General features: G+C 42.0%; 1 protein-coding gene and 1 long non-coding RNA gene across 3 annotated transcripts in view; both read right to left on the reverse strand.

Moving 5' to 3' along the window:
* The window catches only part of ENPP1 (ectonucleotide pyrophosphatase/phosphodiesterase 1), a 55433-nt gene extending 40439 nt beyond the window's left edge, over positions 1-14994 (reverse strand). Inside the window, exons 1-3 of one of the 2 annotated variants that reach the window (XM_080583848.1) lie at positions 14962-14979; positions 14729-14862; positions 296-368 (exon numbers count right to left, since the gene is read on the reverse strand). In XM_080583848.1, the coding sequence (XP_080439974.1) occupies positions 296-368; positions 14729-14862; positions 14962-14971 (217 nt within the window). In that variant the 5' untranslated portion in view covers positions 14972-14979. Of the gene's footprint in view, positions 1-295; positions 369-14728 lie in introns of both variants that reach the window. The other variant, XM_080583847.1, reaches the window with a different exon arrangement.
* LOC308191468 lies at positions 3874-14718 on the reverse strand. The gene is made up of 2 exons (XR_013948017.1): positions 7000-14718; positions 3874-5554 (listed from the first exon to the last, which is right to left on the reverse strand). It is a non-coding gene; the product is annotated as an uncharacterized lncRNA (long non-coding RNA).
* Positions 14995-15029: the final 35 nt, after the last annotated feature.

Genomic DNA, 15029 nt, shown 5'->3' on the forward strand with positions numbered 1-15029 from the left:
AGTCAGCCACGTGACATCACCACAGTGACAGCTGAGATACAAGGAAGCTGCCAGACCAGTCACTGACTGCCAGGATCAGTTTACCTTTCAGTTAAGTACACAGGTACTGAGTACACCTGAGGTTTGTTTCCCAGTATTTTCATGCCACTCTAAGTGAAGCTATTTCAACCAATGCATCCAATCCTCTTCATGTAACAAGAAAGGGTGACATTCTGATAATATTAAAAGTAATTTACAGAAGAAGAAAAAAAAGGAATTGCTTAGAAATATTACTGGTAAAAGGCATGTCAATTACCATCTTTTGAACAGCTCGGCTTCAGGCCAAATATACATCCTAGGATTGTCGTTAACATGCAGACACAGAGTACCTGTGGGACAGAAAGGAAAAGAAAACAATCTTAAGTGACCACTGAATGGTTCTGATAGCATTCATTTCCTCTATAATGCTACACAGTTGTACTGAAATTGATAAACATGCAGATTAGGAGGCTGATTTCACCACTCACACACAGTTTTCACTTGCAGAAGCAGTAATGTTGTTTGCAGTCAATTACCCATGCATGAAGGTTCTCTAGACTAGGCCTGTGCATTTAATTTCTTAACTTAAAGTAAGTATTGGAAGGGACGGGACGAGACGGGACGGGACGGGAAGGGAAGGGAAACATATCTTTAGACACATATACGTTTTCTACAAAACTTTATTTCTTCCACTTCTTCCTTCCTCCCAGGCTGTTCTAAGAAAGTGAAGCGAGTTATGCCATTGACCACAGACTACAAACAAAAGCCTTGGCCCTTAAGTGATACCTATAATTTTCTTAGGCAGGAAAACCTTTTCCCACTTCCTAGTATGTAGTTCAGTGTTGGTCTATACTATGGTAAGCAACTGTGGGATGTCACATTAGACCGACCACAGTGTCTTACACTGACCAGAAACTATCACCATGCTTATTTTGGATTCTCGATATATTAAAGTTATCAAACAAGCACCATATTGTTCATGCCCAGTATTTTAACACAAGATCTAGTGCCTACTCAAATATAGGGCAAGATTGCTTCTAACCTCATTAAGCATTGGATTTTGGTCCATAAACTTTAGGAAAAGTGTATTTATTATCACTACACCTACAGTAATTAAAGGGAATCTAGGAAAGCCAGCAATGCACTCAAGACTGCTATTCTGTTCAAATGTAAAATGTAATAAAGTGCTTTGTCTTTCAGGACTTTTTGCAAACTACCTTAAGAAAAATAATGCACAAGACTTTCTTATTCAGAAGTATTTGGTGAGGTAAAGACAGCAGAGGATGTGCATCACCTTTCTGGTCAGGAAGAGGATCTTCTGAGAAAAATCACTTTTAAACAACAGTTCAGTATTTTCAGACAGACTTTAATAAACTTCACGTACATGCCTACACAAAGTCTTTATATTTTTTCTACTCCTCCATCAGCAAAAGCCACATCCAATCAGCCTTTTGAGTGCGATGCCGCAAAAATCACAGAATCAGGGAATGGTTGGGCTGGAAGGGACCTCTGGAGGGCATCTGGTCCAAGCCTCCCTGCTTAAGCAGGGCCAGAAAGAGCTTGTTGACCAGGACCATGTCCAGGTGGCTTTTGAAGATCTCCAAAGAGGAAGACTCCATGACCTCTCTGGGCAACCTGTGCCAGTGCTCTGTCACCCACACGGTACAAAAGCGCTGCCTGGTGCTCAGACTGAACCTCCTGTGTTCCAGTTTGTGCCCACTGCCTCATCACATTTTAACTCACCACATTTTAAAACGCACCCAACTGTTTCTCAAATGTACCTTTTAAGACTATGAGCACTTGAGTAACTAAAGACTTTGGTGTTTTTTTAAAACAAATACACAGTTCATAACACAGTTTTATTCACTAAAGACTACAAATATAGCATTAAAAAAAAAAAAAAAAAAAAAAAACAGGAATTATTGCCTGGATCTGATCAAACTTTTTCCTAGAATTCTGCACCAGGCAAGTCTGTCTTCTTAAATTATTTCATATAATGTCCAGAGGAGAAAATAATTACTTTTTCAGTTCAAATCTCTTTGAATTGACAGAAGGAAAATAATAAGAGGATAAGAACATTCGCGTTATCAACACACCTGCCAGATACACTACAACTGATGAAAAGTAACAAGTATCCAATAATCCAGTTGTCAAGAAAGATAGAACTGCAAAACCCTTTACACTGTTATTTTTCCCTTCCATTTTTTTCCCTAGCAAAATAACGTGCAGTAACAAGAAGATTTTTTTAAAGTCAGTATCAAAAGTATTATCTTCCATGGAAACTGTTCTGGACCTTTGAAATCTTCCATCTGAAGTACCACGTAGATAAGTATGTGCACAGTGAGGTAGGTAGCACATCGGATGCTAGACTTCAAAGCCCAGAAAAATCAGTGTAAAGAGCGAAACCTGTTACTGTTCTTTTTATTTATATATTATTATTCAGAATGTAGAAACTCCTTCATTTGGTTATAAAAAGACATCTTGAAAATAATTTATTTCAGGTTGATGACGTATTGATTTCTCTACTCCTAACGTGCAGTGCTACCAAGCTCAAGGAGCAGAATATCCTCTGATGTCTAACCACAAACAGGCCTTAAACAAAAAACACTCTATCCTGAGTGTAACTCTAATCCTGAGATTTTGGGACCAAGTGTTACAAAGATCTATTTTTGTATTGTGTTTCAGATTTTCAGTTTTACACTTTCCTGAACGTGCTTAATTTCAACTAGCAAAGGCATGAAAGGATTACATTTACTGTGGCATATGAATCTCTTTTGGGTTTGAAAACGCTAATGCTTTTGATGAAATAGTTCAACTCATGTTTCCTGCAAGCAATACTCTGGAAACCACAGTGCATCATAAATCACAGCACATTGCCAGTGCTCTGCATGTCTACTATAAACCAGTTCTGTTCTCAAATTTTTTGTATAAACAAGAAAAACAAACATGGTTCACGTCCTTACCTGGTATACTGTGTCCACCTATAATAAAAGAAGAGCTGAAAAATTGTATTGAATCATTACATTGGATATTCTGGCTTTTGCTTTCTTAACACTAGCCCTACTACTTTAAATTTTAATCTTAAAAATATTTTACTGTAGAATTCTAAAGCTCTTTTTTCTTCATAGCTTAATAAAGAGGCTTCACAAGGATGGTAGCTTAGAGCCAAAGCATTTCACAATGTTCTGGGACAGTCAACTGTAACTTCATACACTAAACTGTGTACTTGCTTTGAACTAAAGCTTTACCTTGAACCTAAATGATTTTAGTCATCTGGATATTCCCCACACATGACAAAAATGTTCTGCTGGAACAACTAAACCCAGCCAACAGCAGTAAAAGGTCCCGCAGGAGTTGTTACACTAATAGTTGACACCTTGTCAGTGAAAATGCTCCAAGACCATCAGCTCTGTAGATGACAACAGAAGACATCTCTTAAAGAAGATTGCTCAGGTACAGAGAGTCATTGCGCTACTATAGCCCAAAGGTGCACTAATTTACTTTGCTATACGGGACCTCACTGCAGCAGGTTACTAATATTACCTGAACTATTTTGCATATGACTAGCTCAAGTTTGGCATGCTGCAATGTGCTGTGTAAAGTTTTTTTTTATTATTATTATTTATTTATTATGGTTGCTATATAGAGACAAGTAGCTGCACATATTGCTTAAGATTTCCTATCAGGAACCTTGGTAGAACCCCAGAGCATCATGCTGCAAGCACCAGACTCAGCCATCCACCACACCTCTCCTGTTCTCTCCCTCATTCCCCGCCATCCCCTCCACCCCGCAAAAAAAAAGCGAGAATTGAGAAGAAAAATGTGCAATAAAGAAAGAGCATAGGAATCCAAAACATAACAGGAAGGCAAATAAAATTAAAGAACCAGACCTCATTACAGACAAAAGTAGCACATGAACTTTTTATGCTCTGTAACTTGAGAGATTGTTAGGACAAAATGTCAGATTTGGTTTTAATAAAAATATTTGAGAAGAGCTTCTAAACCAACACACTAACAACTGCAGAGAAGAAAATGTCCTGTTTTAAAAATATTTTCTGAGAAAGTTTGTTTTGGAATCAGAAACATTGTCATCTAGGGATGAATCTCTGTCCCATCACTGCTTCCTTTATGTGGGAGGACGCAATAAAAGCTTTGCCTTGTAAACATTATGGTGGTTGGGAATAGGTGGTTGTGCGTCTGGAAGACTGCAATCCCGAAAACATTTCAGAAGCCTTTTATTTTGAGCTGAGCAAATGGCAATATGATAACATGGTTAGAGAGCAGATCGTTTCCGACACTCTTCTCTGTAGAACTGAAGTCAAAGGGAATTCCGCCAGGCGGATCAGTGAGCTGGTGGAAGGGCCACAAAGCCAGCACACATGCAGGCTGCAGGTACCAGATACCAAAGAGGCTGATCAGCTGCACAGCAGGTCTTAGTGATACCCAGGGGAACCTCTCACCAGCCTTAGCTACTGTCACCTGTCCTTCGTAAAAGAACAAAGTTCTTCTGCCATGGTCCACTTCTCTTCACTTTTCCCTAGTCTCATCCATCCCTCCCTCCACTCTTCTATTTTGTATTTTCTAAGGCAAAGAACACATGGATATTTCTTTTAAGGAATAATCACTGTGGATTACCTTTCTTCCTGTGTTGACTGACCTTCCTTACTCTTTGCCTACCATGTACTCAGCTGCTTTCCATCTTCCTTTTTTAATCCCTGGCGTTCCATGTCACTCCAAGGTTGAAGACACATCCATTAACTAACCACTATGTAATTAATAAAGAAGCTGTGCAAATAATGGATTTTCATTCTAACCTCCACGACTGACTCTAGCAGTTGTTGTGTCATGTCTGTCTATGAAGTGAGCACGTCTAGACTGGGTTGGTAACGCCAGTATTACAAAACCCATGGAATTTTCCGAAACCACTGGGATCTGTGAAGGGCTTACTATTTTTTTCACCATTTTGTGTGTCTAAAATAGATGACTGAAGACCTGGACTTTAACACTGAAAGATCTTTGAGAAATAATTTAAATTTGCAAAAGTGTAAAGAACATAGTAATATATAATGAATTTCAAGTAAGAACAGAGGCACCTTCTGTCTTTATAAAGAGCATTGTTAAAAGTGCAGAAAACGTATTGTACAGATTAAAAAAATACTTATCTACACTTGCCGGAGGCAGCAGAACATTTGCTCATGCTTATAAAAGCTATTTTTAAACAGGGATAGCCCTCACCAACTCAGCTTTATTCACAATCAGGAGGATATTTAAGACTTTCTACTAAACTGAAATGAAGCAGATATTTTATCCACACCAGTACAGCCACGTAGCTAAATAGGTGGCCAAAATGAAGTAATCAACACTGAAACAAGTGCATCACACACATCCTTCTTCCTTCCTTCATCTCCATTTTTCCACGTTAGTAAATATTTTTATGTTCTCCAAAGACTTTCTTCTGTTGATCCACATTCCGTGCCTGGAGCCCACAGGGGAAGGGGAGCAGCAGAGGCTCACAGATGCTGGTTGTCCTGAAACACTGAAAGTGACTGAATTACCCTGAAGTCAGTGGAGGCAAAAATCAGGGTATCAGGGTTTGCACCCAAAACCTCCTCATAACTAAACAGAGGATTTACTCTTAAAAAAAAAAAATTGTTTTTCTTCTCAAACAGGCATGCAGAAGATCTACCCATGCTGTTTCTATGGAATGATCTCAGACTGTTATTACATACTTTTGCAGCCTAAGGTCATTCAACGGACAGGAAAGTTTTAAAAGGCAGCTCACGCCACTGTAAGGTATCGTAAAAAGCCTTTAAGGAGCTTACCAAAGAGCTGTGACTTGACTTGGTGGGGGAAATATCAGCAGAAAACATTATCATACTACAGCTCTCTAAGTACCTTCCAAAACTATTTAAGTGTCTAGTTTTGACAAGAAAAATATAAAAATAAAACAGCAGCTTTCAGCTCAGTTCTAAAATATTTTTCTTGTTGCTTATCCAAATGTATAGGTACAGTATGTTCTCTGGGAAAGTATTAATACACAAGCTCGTATCAAAGTACATGCATTTTACCCCTTTTTTTTGTTTTTAAAGCATTTTACTTGCCATGTGAAAATTTAGAGGGAGACAAAATTACAAGCACACACTAGTTTAAAAAAAAATGAAACAGGAAATGTAACTTATCTTTAAAGAAATTGAATTACCAGAAAGCAGCTGACTTTGCTATTTAATCAGCAGGTAGATTTTTTTTTTTTTATAAAGACTTAAGGATAAACAGGACTGAAAAGTGATCTTGATACTTAAAATAGTACAATACTTTCAAAAACAATTATTTTACTTAGCACAGTAGACAGAGACCGCCATCTACTTTAGGGATAGTGACACAAGAGAACATGGTCACATAGAAAAAGAAGAAATTGTCAGCGCTGTGTCACGTCAAAATTATAGTCCAAGCAAGCTGCACTTGACCTATGAATAAAAGCAAAAGTGGAGAAGAAAATAGGGCCTTGAGCCATCTTCATGCTCCTCCTCTTCCGAAAAATCTATTTTCAAGAATAAATCTAAAGCTGCTTTTATATATAGTACTGTCATAAGATTTGTAACAAGAAAAGTGTACAGAAGGTGCTGCTTCAACTGAGTACTGATAATGCTACCAAACGTACCAAGTAAGCCCACAGTCACCTCCATTTTTTCTGCTGCAGACGTTGGAGCTACTGCCATAGCAGCAACTTTAGGCTGAACAGGAAGACATGACCTTACAGAACAAGTGAAGAAATCCTGTAAGATGCTGTAAAACCATAGGGAGTGGAAAAAAATTACAGATTCACAAAGGGGTACAGGAAGAAGACAGGACAAATAAGGCATCAGAGTGATTGACTATGACCCTTCACTAAGCTCACTGATACCCAGTCACAGGCACACCTTTAGCCCTGGCTCCTTTGGACATTTTCCAAAGTGAAAGGCTGACAGAGAGGCCATTATTTACCTCTGCATCCTTTGAATGTAGTCCTTCAAAAAAAAAAAAAGGCAAACTATCAAACGTTTGTTACTTCACAACATGGAAACTTTGTATTTCGGCCAGAAGAGCACTTGAGAACTGGACCATTGTATCCTGTCAAACAGAAAGAGCACCATGGAAGATAAACAACGGATTTTGATTATTGCTATAGCTGCTTACACAAAATCAAAAGTTATACATTTTATGATTCTAAGAATAATACAAAAATAATGTGTATCTCAATCAAATTTGTGCCCAAATACTACTGCGTATTAAAAAGCATCTATTTAGATCAATTTGCCTATAAACCTTTGCACAGGAGAACTGCAAAAAGGTACATCTGAGTTTTTTCCAGTTCTGGAAATATTACGTCTTTTCCCATTAATTCTCTTTTCTCCTTAGCTATCTTATTCACTCCGTGTTGAAGAGTTAAGCAATAGCCAAAAGCCCTTACTTACTCTACTTGTTGGAATGTGCCCTCCACCACACTGCATTTACAACAAGATCCACTCCTGCCTTATAAGAACCCTTATGGAAACTTCTTATGTAACTGACCTGTGCAACATCTGTGCAGGAAACAAAAGTTTATTTATTTATTTTTTCAGTGCAGAAAGCATATTTTTACTTTGTTTTGATATATTTCCTGTGTTATTTTCAAAATTCCAATACTGATCATTATAAAATAGCTTCTCTGAAAATAGCATGCACTAACGTTTCATTCACGGGAACTCATCACGGGACACCACCGTGATGCACCACAAGGACAAATTCTGTTACAGCATTCTTTAACACAAGTATTTAGCCAGTTTCCACTGAGTATGGTCACAGTGATGTTTACCGGTATATTAATATCTATAATAATGGCTCCACAGCGAGAAACTCTGCAAGCCTTCCACGTTTTCAGAACCTTTAATGTGCTCCATTCCTCCTTTCAGCTGAAATCGATAAAAATGTACCTTCCACGGTAAGTGGAAACAGAACAATTCAGCCATTGTGTAATTCTACTGATATCACTGAAAGAACACCAAGGGAAAATGTTGAAGAGTTGAAGCTGGAAGGAAGCTTTGCATAACTTTCTATCTTTGACCTCACCTGAAATCTAAGAGCTTTAACACAGCAACACAGACAGTTGTTCCGATTTCAAGTTAATAGCCACGGCTACAGAAGGTTAAACTTTAAACTCTTAATTGGTCCCTTATTGCTCTAGCATCTGAGAGGAGGTGGTGCCAGGACCAAGAGCCCTCTCCCTGTTCCCAGGAGTTTGGCTGCCTGTGCTGGGGTCCAGCTCTCTGATATTGGTGCTGCAGCTGAGAGCACTGTTTGGGAAATCCCAACCAGCCCTAAAGACAGCTATTTGACAAAAAGCCAGCAGAAGCCTCAGCAGGGTCTCTCCCAAACTCCTTTTGGGAGCTCCATTTAAGCAGTTTTTCCTTTGTCCCCTGCCTCAGCTGGGTTACGGCCACCCTGCAGCCTTGTCCATCTTGGCCAAGCACCCTATTGATCCAGACCCTGACCCTAACTCACATACTTGACTTTATTCCCTGACCTTGGACCTGCTTCATCACTACAGACTCATCTGGCAGTCTAGACTACTGGCCAAACATGGTTTGTGTTTCCAAATCTGCTTTGCTCACCATGTCCCTCGCCAGCAAGCCACTGCCTGCGTTGGCCTTGTTGTCCTACCTACAGGTTTACTTCCTCCTCCAGCACAACATGCGCTTGGCTGGTCCCTGACAGGTAGGCGATTACTGCAAAATTAAAGAAATGCTCAAGCAGGACCTCTGAGCACACATGGCCCTAATCACAGCCCCCGTCGCTCATTTGTGTGGTCTGAGCGGACCAAATGGCTGATCCTAGCACACTACAGTCTAATCCATCAGCAGATAGTCTAAACTAAAATTCCCAGGCACAACGTGGATGTTTTCAGCCACACAAACAGCCAGGGATGTTGACAGAAGCGCGCACGTCCCACAGCTGGATGTACTTAGGTCGATCCCCAGCTTCGTGCTGCAGCTGTAGCCAACAAAACCAGAAGCACTCGTATGCTGCACTCAGAGGTGCGACTGAAGCCTGCAAGATGGTTTTCAGCCTCCAGCTCAGATACATAAGAGTATCTCATGGCCTGTCCTAAGCGCCACCCTGTTCTGTCCATGCTGGTAGCACTGCGTAACCTGCCAAGCTCAAAATGAGCTCAAGTATGCTATGAAAGCTGCAGTCACATCTGGCTGTGGCCTAGCCAGACGCAAAGTCACCTTGTCTCAGGTCAGACAGCAACTCTGAGACACTGCAAGGATCAGCCTAGCCTGCAGTAAAGTTCAAATGAATCCTGAGTACAATTACTACACAGGCAGTCCCTGCTCTCCCCGGTGAAGATTTTTTATATAAACTTTTGGTTTGGAGGGTTTTGTTTGTTGTTTAAACACAGACTAAACCTTAATTCCTGCAAGGGCTTCTTTGGATCGTGTTTTTATTTTGTATCAGCTTCTGTCATCTGGGATAGGATACACTGGCAAGCACTGTGAAGCAAAGCACAAGTTAAGCATGAATACAAGTTAACCCTGGAAATAATGCCTTTACAGTTGGAATGGCTGAATATTTCTTAGCTTTTTACAGGATGAGAGCGAGATGATGGTTTCTCTCTTCAATACCCAGCATAAAGGTAGCCACATGAAGTAAGGAAATTATGGGTTTACTACTCCACATGCACAATGAGAACTATTTGCAAAGCCTTCCTTGAAAAACGAGATGACTGCAGAACGCCACTGAAAAGATTATGATCTTAAGTTTGGCCAAAATCTGACATTTTGTTTAAATGGATTATATCAGGCAACAATTAATGTATTGTTTATATATTAATGGCTAACAAGTATAATACGTACTTGTAATCAGATGCATTTACACAATATCCACAGCAAATGCAATAAGAAAACATCTGACAAACATCATTTTTTATTGCATCTTCAGAATTCAAAACATATACAACTCTCCAGCTCTAATGGTAGCTCTACTGACAGAACACAGGCAAGACATTTACTGTAAAAGAGCCCGTTTCCAAACACTGAAATGGAGTATCCTACTAAATATTACCATATTGGAGACTGGCCAAGAACTACCTTAATATTTTCTAAGCAAATAGCACTTCAAAGGCTACATATACTGTGGCCACCCTGTCACTGTCATTTTTACTTTTTATATCACCAAAGGACATTTGGCACCATAAAAAAATAATAATAATAATAATCGCTTAGCAAACGATCACTTTAATATTACTGTTAAGCTGCGGGGAGTTTCTCGGGCCCATTTTGAGCCTAGTCCAACACTCTCACAGAAGCAAGTAATTTCAGTAAGTGCCACTTTTTTTTCTCCTTTTTGAGTAAGGAAAAGTCCAGTGCAAGACAGTACAAAAAGGCTGAAATGCAATAGTTTGCTGAGTGCCAAAAAAGATTAGAGAAAACACTTCATGTGGAACCCGCGCCTCCTAAACTCAGGCACGAAGTACGGTACCCTCGAGTCAGCTGGATCCACTGCTAAAGAACTGGAACCCACAAAACACCTGCACTAAAGTTTGTTAAGTCAATAATCACAAAGTTAGGGCTCAAGCACTTTACTGGCACTGACTTTCCTCTCATCAGTTACATTAATGCCTGAGCCTGTACAATAAACACAGAGGGAAAATCCGTGGGTGTGGAAGAGCTTTCTGCACAGCCCTCCCCCTGGAACGAAGGCCCCATCGCAGCAACTGCAGAAGGCAGAGAAGAAGAGTTCATCCAGCCACCACACCCACGGCAGGAGCTGGAAGTCTGCACACAGAATGCCCTTTTGAAGGGTCAGGGCTTCACACAGCTGAGTCCTGAAAACCTCCAAGGATAGAGCCTACACAGCACCTCTGGGCATCCTGTTCAAACAATTAACCTCACTAGGATGGTTCCCCCTTACGCCCAGTAAGAATCTCTTTTGCTCAATTTATGACCATTGTCTCATGACCATGTAGCCTAGGTTCATCTTCTTGATGACATCCCTGGAACTGTGGGATGGCTGCTGTTATGGGTGTAACCTAATCCCCATCCAAGACATCTCCTCCTTAGGCTGAATCCATCTAGCTCCCTTGGCCTCTCATCACAGGAGAAGAGCTCCAGCCCTGACCACCTATGTGGTCCTCTACTGAACTCACTCCGGTTTCACTGATCTTTCCTCTACTGGAGGGGTCAAACCTGGGCACAGTATTCCAGATGGGATCTAACTGGTGATGAGTACGGGGAAAGAAAAAACTTCTCCTGATTTATCAGTCTGTAGACAGCCCACCACACTTAACTTTCACTGCTTGACAAAAAGCCAGCTGAGAATGGCACAGAGACTTCCAGGGATGTCATAGAATCACAGAAAGGTTTGGGTTGGAAGGGACCTTAAAGACCACCCAGTTCCAACCCCCTGCCATGGGCAGGGACACCTCCCACCACACCAGGTTGCTCAAAGCCCCATCCAGCCTGGCCTTGAACACCTCCAGGGATGGGGCATCCACAGCTTCTCTGGGCAACCTGTGCCAGTGCCTCACCACCCATCTCTAGCATGGTGTCCCTCATGGGCTTCCATCTGCAGATGTTTACAACGTTTTATCCCACCCAATAATTTTGCCTAACCCTGAAGCTGATAAGGAGCTCACTAACTATCCAAAATAAAAAGCAACCATGCCTACAGGTGTGCAATCACATATCCTGTATTGGTCCTCATGGCATCTGCATTGGTCTGTACCCAGCTGTAAAACAGAGTGGCTTCTGGGAGCACATACCAAGAGTCACGCTGTCTTAACTTGGCACTTAAAGCTGTTTAAATTCACTGGGTATTACACAAGCTCTATCCACCCTCCCAGCGAACTGCAGAAAGCAACTGAAGAAAATTTCAGAACTCTGTTTTGTGTTTGGCACATGCCTAAAACACTAATCTTTAAAAACTGAGCTGACCTTTTTGAAAAGAAAGTAAAAGGAAAAAGTGATCCCAGACTTCCAAAATTATTTTACTCTTTATGCTCCCTGAAATGCTTCAGTAAATCTTTAAAAGAAACAATCATACTTTCAAGGTCTCAGCCCAGAGTTTACCTGAATTTTTCTGATAATTTTTTCTAAACACGAATTCTCAAGCTGTAAAAAAAAAAAAAAAAACAAACAAAAAAACTCCAAACAAACTTTCTAATGAAAGTGTCATTAAAATGAGTTTTCCAGCTCTGACAAAGAAAAGTCTAAGGCTGTCAACATGAAAAGTCATCTATTTTGTTACATTTCCCACCCCCCCATGACACTTCAGCTGTTTTAAACAAATGGAAAAATTATTTCAGTGAAATGAGTGAACCAGACCAAAATGCAATGCCTGAGAATCACTGGCAAATTTGAATTGAAAACACTAAACCTAAGGAAGAATTACATTGCTCACGTGTGGGCAGCAAGCTGCTCAGTCCTACAAAGGCAGCAGGTATACCGGGAGGGGCCATGAACAGCATGTCAGGCTTTGAGGGATGAAAGAGCTCAGAAAATGGGCAAGACAAAGGTGTGCTTAGAGATTTCAGAACTGGATAAAAGGCTCATCATCTCTCATGGCTGCTCAAGCTGGATATTTTCACTCTGTTGCCTTTAGGGAAGCACGATGGGTTAGTAAATCCTGCAGGCGTGTCCCACCAGCCAGGGGATCCTCTCTGCACACAGCGCCAGAAGAATGACCAGCGCCGTGTGAAAACCTACAGCTGAGCTAAAATTACACCTGCCACAGCACTAACTGCTAAAAGTGGAGGTGATTCTATACCACATCCTCAACTACCCACATCCTCCCTCAACCATCGTACGCTCTGGTAGCAATAGCTGAGCACCACCATGTAGCATCAAGAGGCTTCTGGAACCAGAACCAGAGCCCACAGGTTGGCTCTGTGTGGCCCAGCCATTTCTGCAAGGGAACCCTGCAGATCCTCTGTAGCAGGGAATGGTCACCCCACGGGCAGAAGCCAGTAACACAGAGGGCGTGCTCCCAACCTGCACAGACATCTGTGGGTGGCAGGCACACGTACAGGAAGAGGGGAATATGAGCAAGTCTCTGCTTTCCAGAAAGATTTGTTGTTGTTGTTTTTAAATAAAAACAAACAAAAACAAGAGAAAAAAAAAAGAAAAAAAAGCATTACCCAGACACTTACCTGAAACCATCTATACCCAAATATCAGTAGCAGCAGTGGTGCATGCAATTCAGGTAAATGCAGGCAAAGGAAGTCTACCTATGCCTACTTTGAACAACATCACTTTTATGGTTTTCCACTGCATGACCCAGGACACCAAGCAGGTAAGCTAACTCCCTTCTTACCTCTACACTGGAATGACACTATTAATACATTGTCAAATGCAGTGGCTGGTAACAGAAAGAACCTGCATTTCGAACTCCAGTTTTCCACCATTCTGACTTCCTAACACGATGTTTAAGCCAAATATACTCTTGTTTTACTCAGGCCAATATCACCTACAATACTTAGAAAGTTTTTTCAAGTTCTCTCTGAATACTCTTACTTGTCAGTGCCTGCAACAGAGCTGAAAACAATACTACGTGGTTCATGGTGGTTTATATTTAGAGCTTTCAAATTACTTCTGTACAGACGACGTATACATCACTTGAAAACTTTAGTCAGCACAGGATGAATGTTTTGCCAGCTGGTCTGGAAAATAAGGACTTGACTCAGAAGTGTGCATTAAGTATGCACAAAAGTTTAAATTTGTGCTCAAGTCCAGTCTTGAAGTGACTGTATCTAATTATTGTGTTGTATGAGTCTAAAAAGGCTAGAGCAACTGCATTGGGTTTGAATAACATATGATTTTTCACTATCACTACCTGTTTTGAGGACTGGAAAATGACGGGCTGTTTTCATCATCATGGCATTTATTGGAACAGCCTGTCCCTCCCAGAAGAGAGCAAAGTTATGAAACAAACTACTGCCCTTAACTTTCATTTAAAAAGACTTTTTGTCAGCATAGTTGCCAAAAAGACCTCCGCATGGAAACTATGATAGGACCTTCAGTGAAACTTGGTATTTTTCTTATGATAAGGTTCTGACAAGCTTGCAAATGCAAGGTACAGCCTGTTATGTCAGAAAGTATGACATAAGTGTAGCCGCGATGGTGTGGTGACCAGCTCATTTGGAAAAGTAACCACAATACTAAAAGGTCAGGAAGTGTGACCTGTATATAGTTGCTACGGTTCATTTGACACAGTAACCAGCTTACAACACTACCCCTAAGGTTGGAAAGGCACCTTAATCCTTATGCTGTAAACGCCCTGAAGGAGGGCTGCTTACAGGTGTACGTTATATATATATAAAGAAATAAAGGCTGCTGCGGTTGCAGAGAAGCTTCCTTCCTCGAGTGCCCCGGTTTAACCTTGACAATGACTTTAGCCTCGCAGTGATCACACCAGGCAGTCTGGACAGTCTTATTTCCACAGCCCTACAGGAAGGATAATTATAATATAGCAGCGCGGCTAAAACTGGAAGCTGACCTACCTGCTAACAGCGGCTTCGCACGCAGGTCCACCGGACCCGGGCTGCGAGCGGCCGCAGGAGCACTCGGAGCAGCACACCGCCGGCTCCCGCTCCCTCCCCCGTCCCTTCGGCTCCCCAAGGCTTTTAAGCCTCCCTAGGCAGACTTCCCCACCGCTCCGCGCCCCGCAGGCCCCCTGCCCCCCCGCCACCACTCACCAGGGACAGCACTTTGTAGGTGTTGGGGTCCTTGCTCCTGCCTCCCGCTGCCTTCTCCGGCTCCTCGGCCACCTCCATAGCGGGCAGCATGGGCACCGCCGCGGCCCGCAGCTCGCCGTCGGCCGCCCCCGGCCCTGCGGGGCCCCCCCTCCGCCCGCTGCCCGCCGCCACCACCATGGCCACCGTCTCCCCGTTGCCCTGCCCGGAGCCCCCCGCCGCCGCCGTCCCCCCGCCGCCCGGCATGCCGCCGCCGCTCTGCCCGCCGCCCGCCCCGCCGCCGTTATGAGCCGCGGCCCGGCCC

Source organism: Anser brachyrhynchus, assembly GCF_964034855.1.
Source record: "Anser brachyrhynchus genome assembly, chromosome: 3".
Taxonomy (NCBI): Eukaryota; Metazoa; Chordata; class Aves; order Anseriformes; family Anatidae; genus Anser; species Anser brachyrhynchus.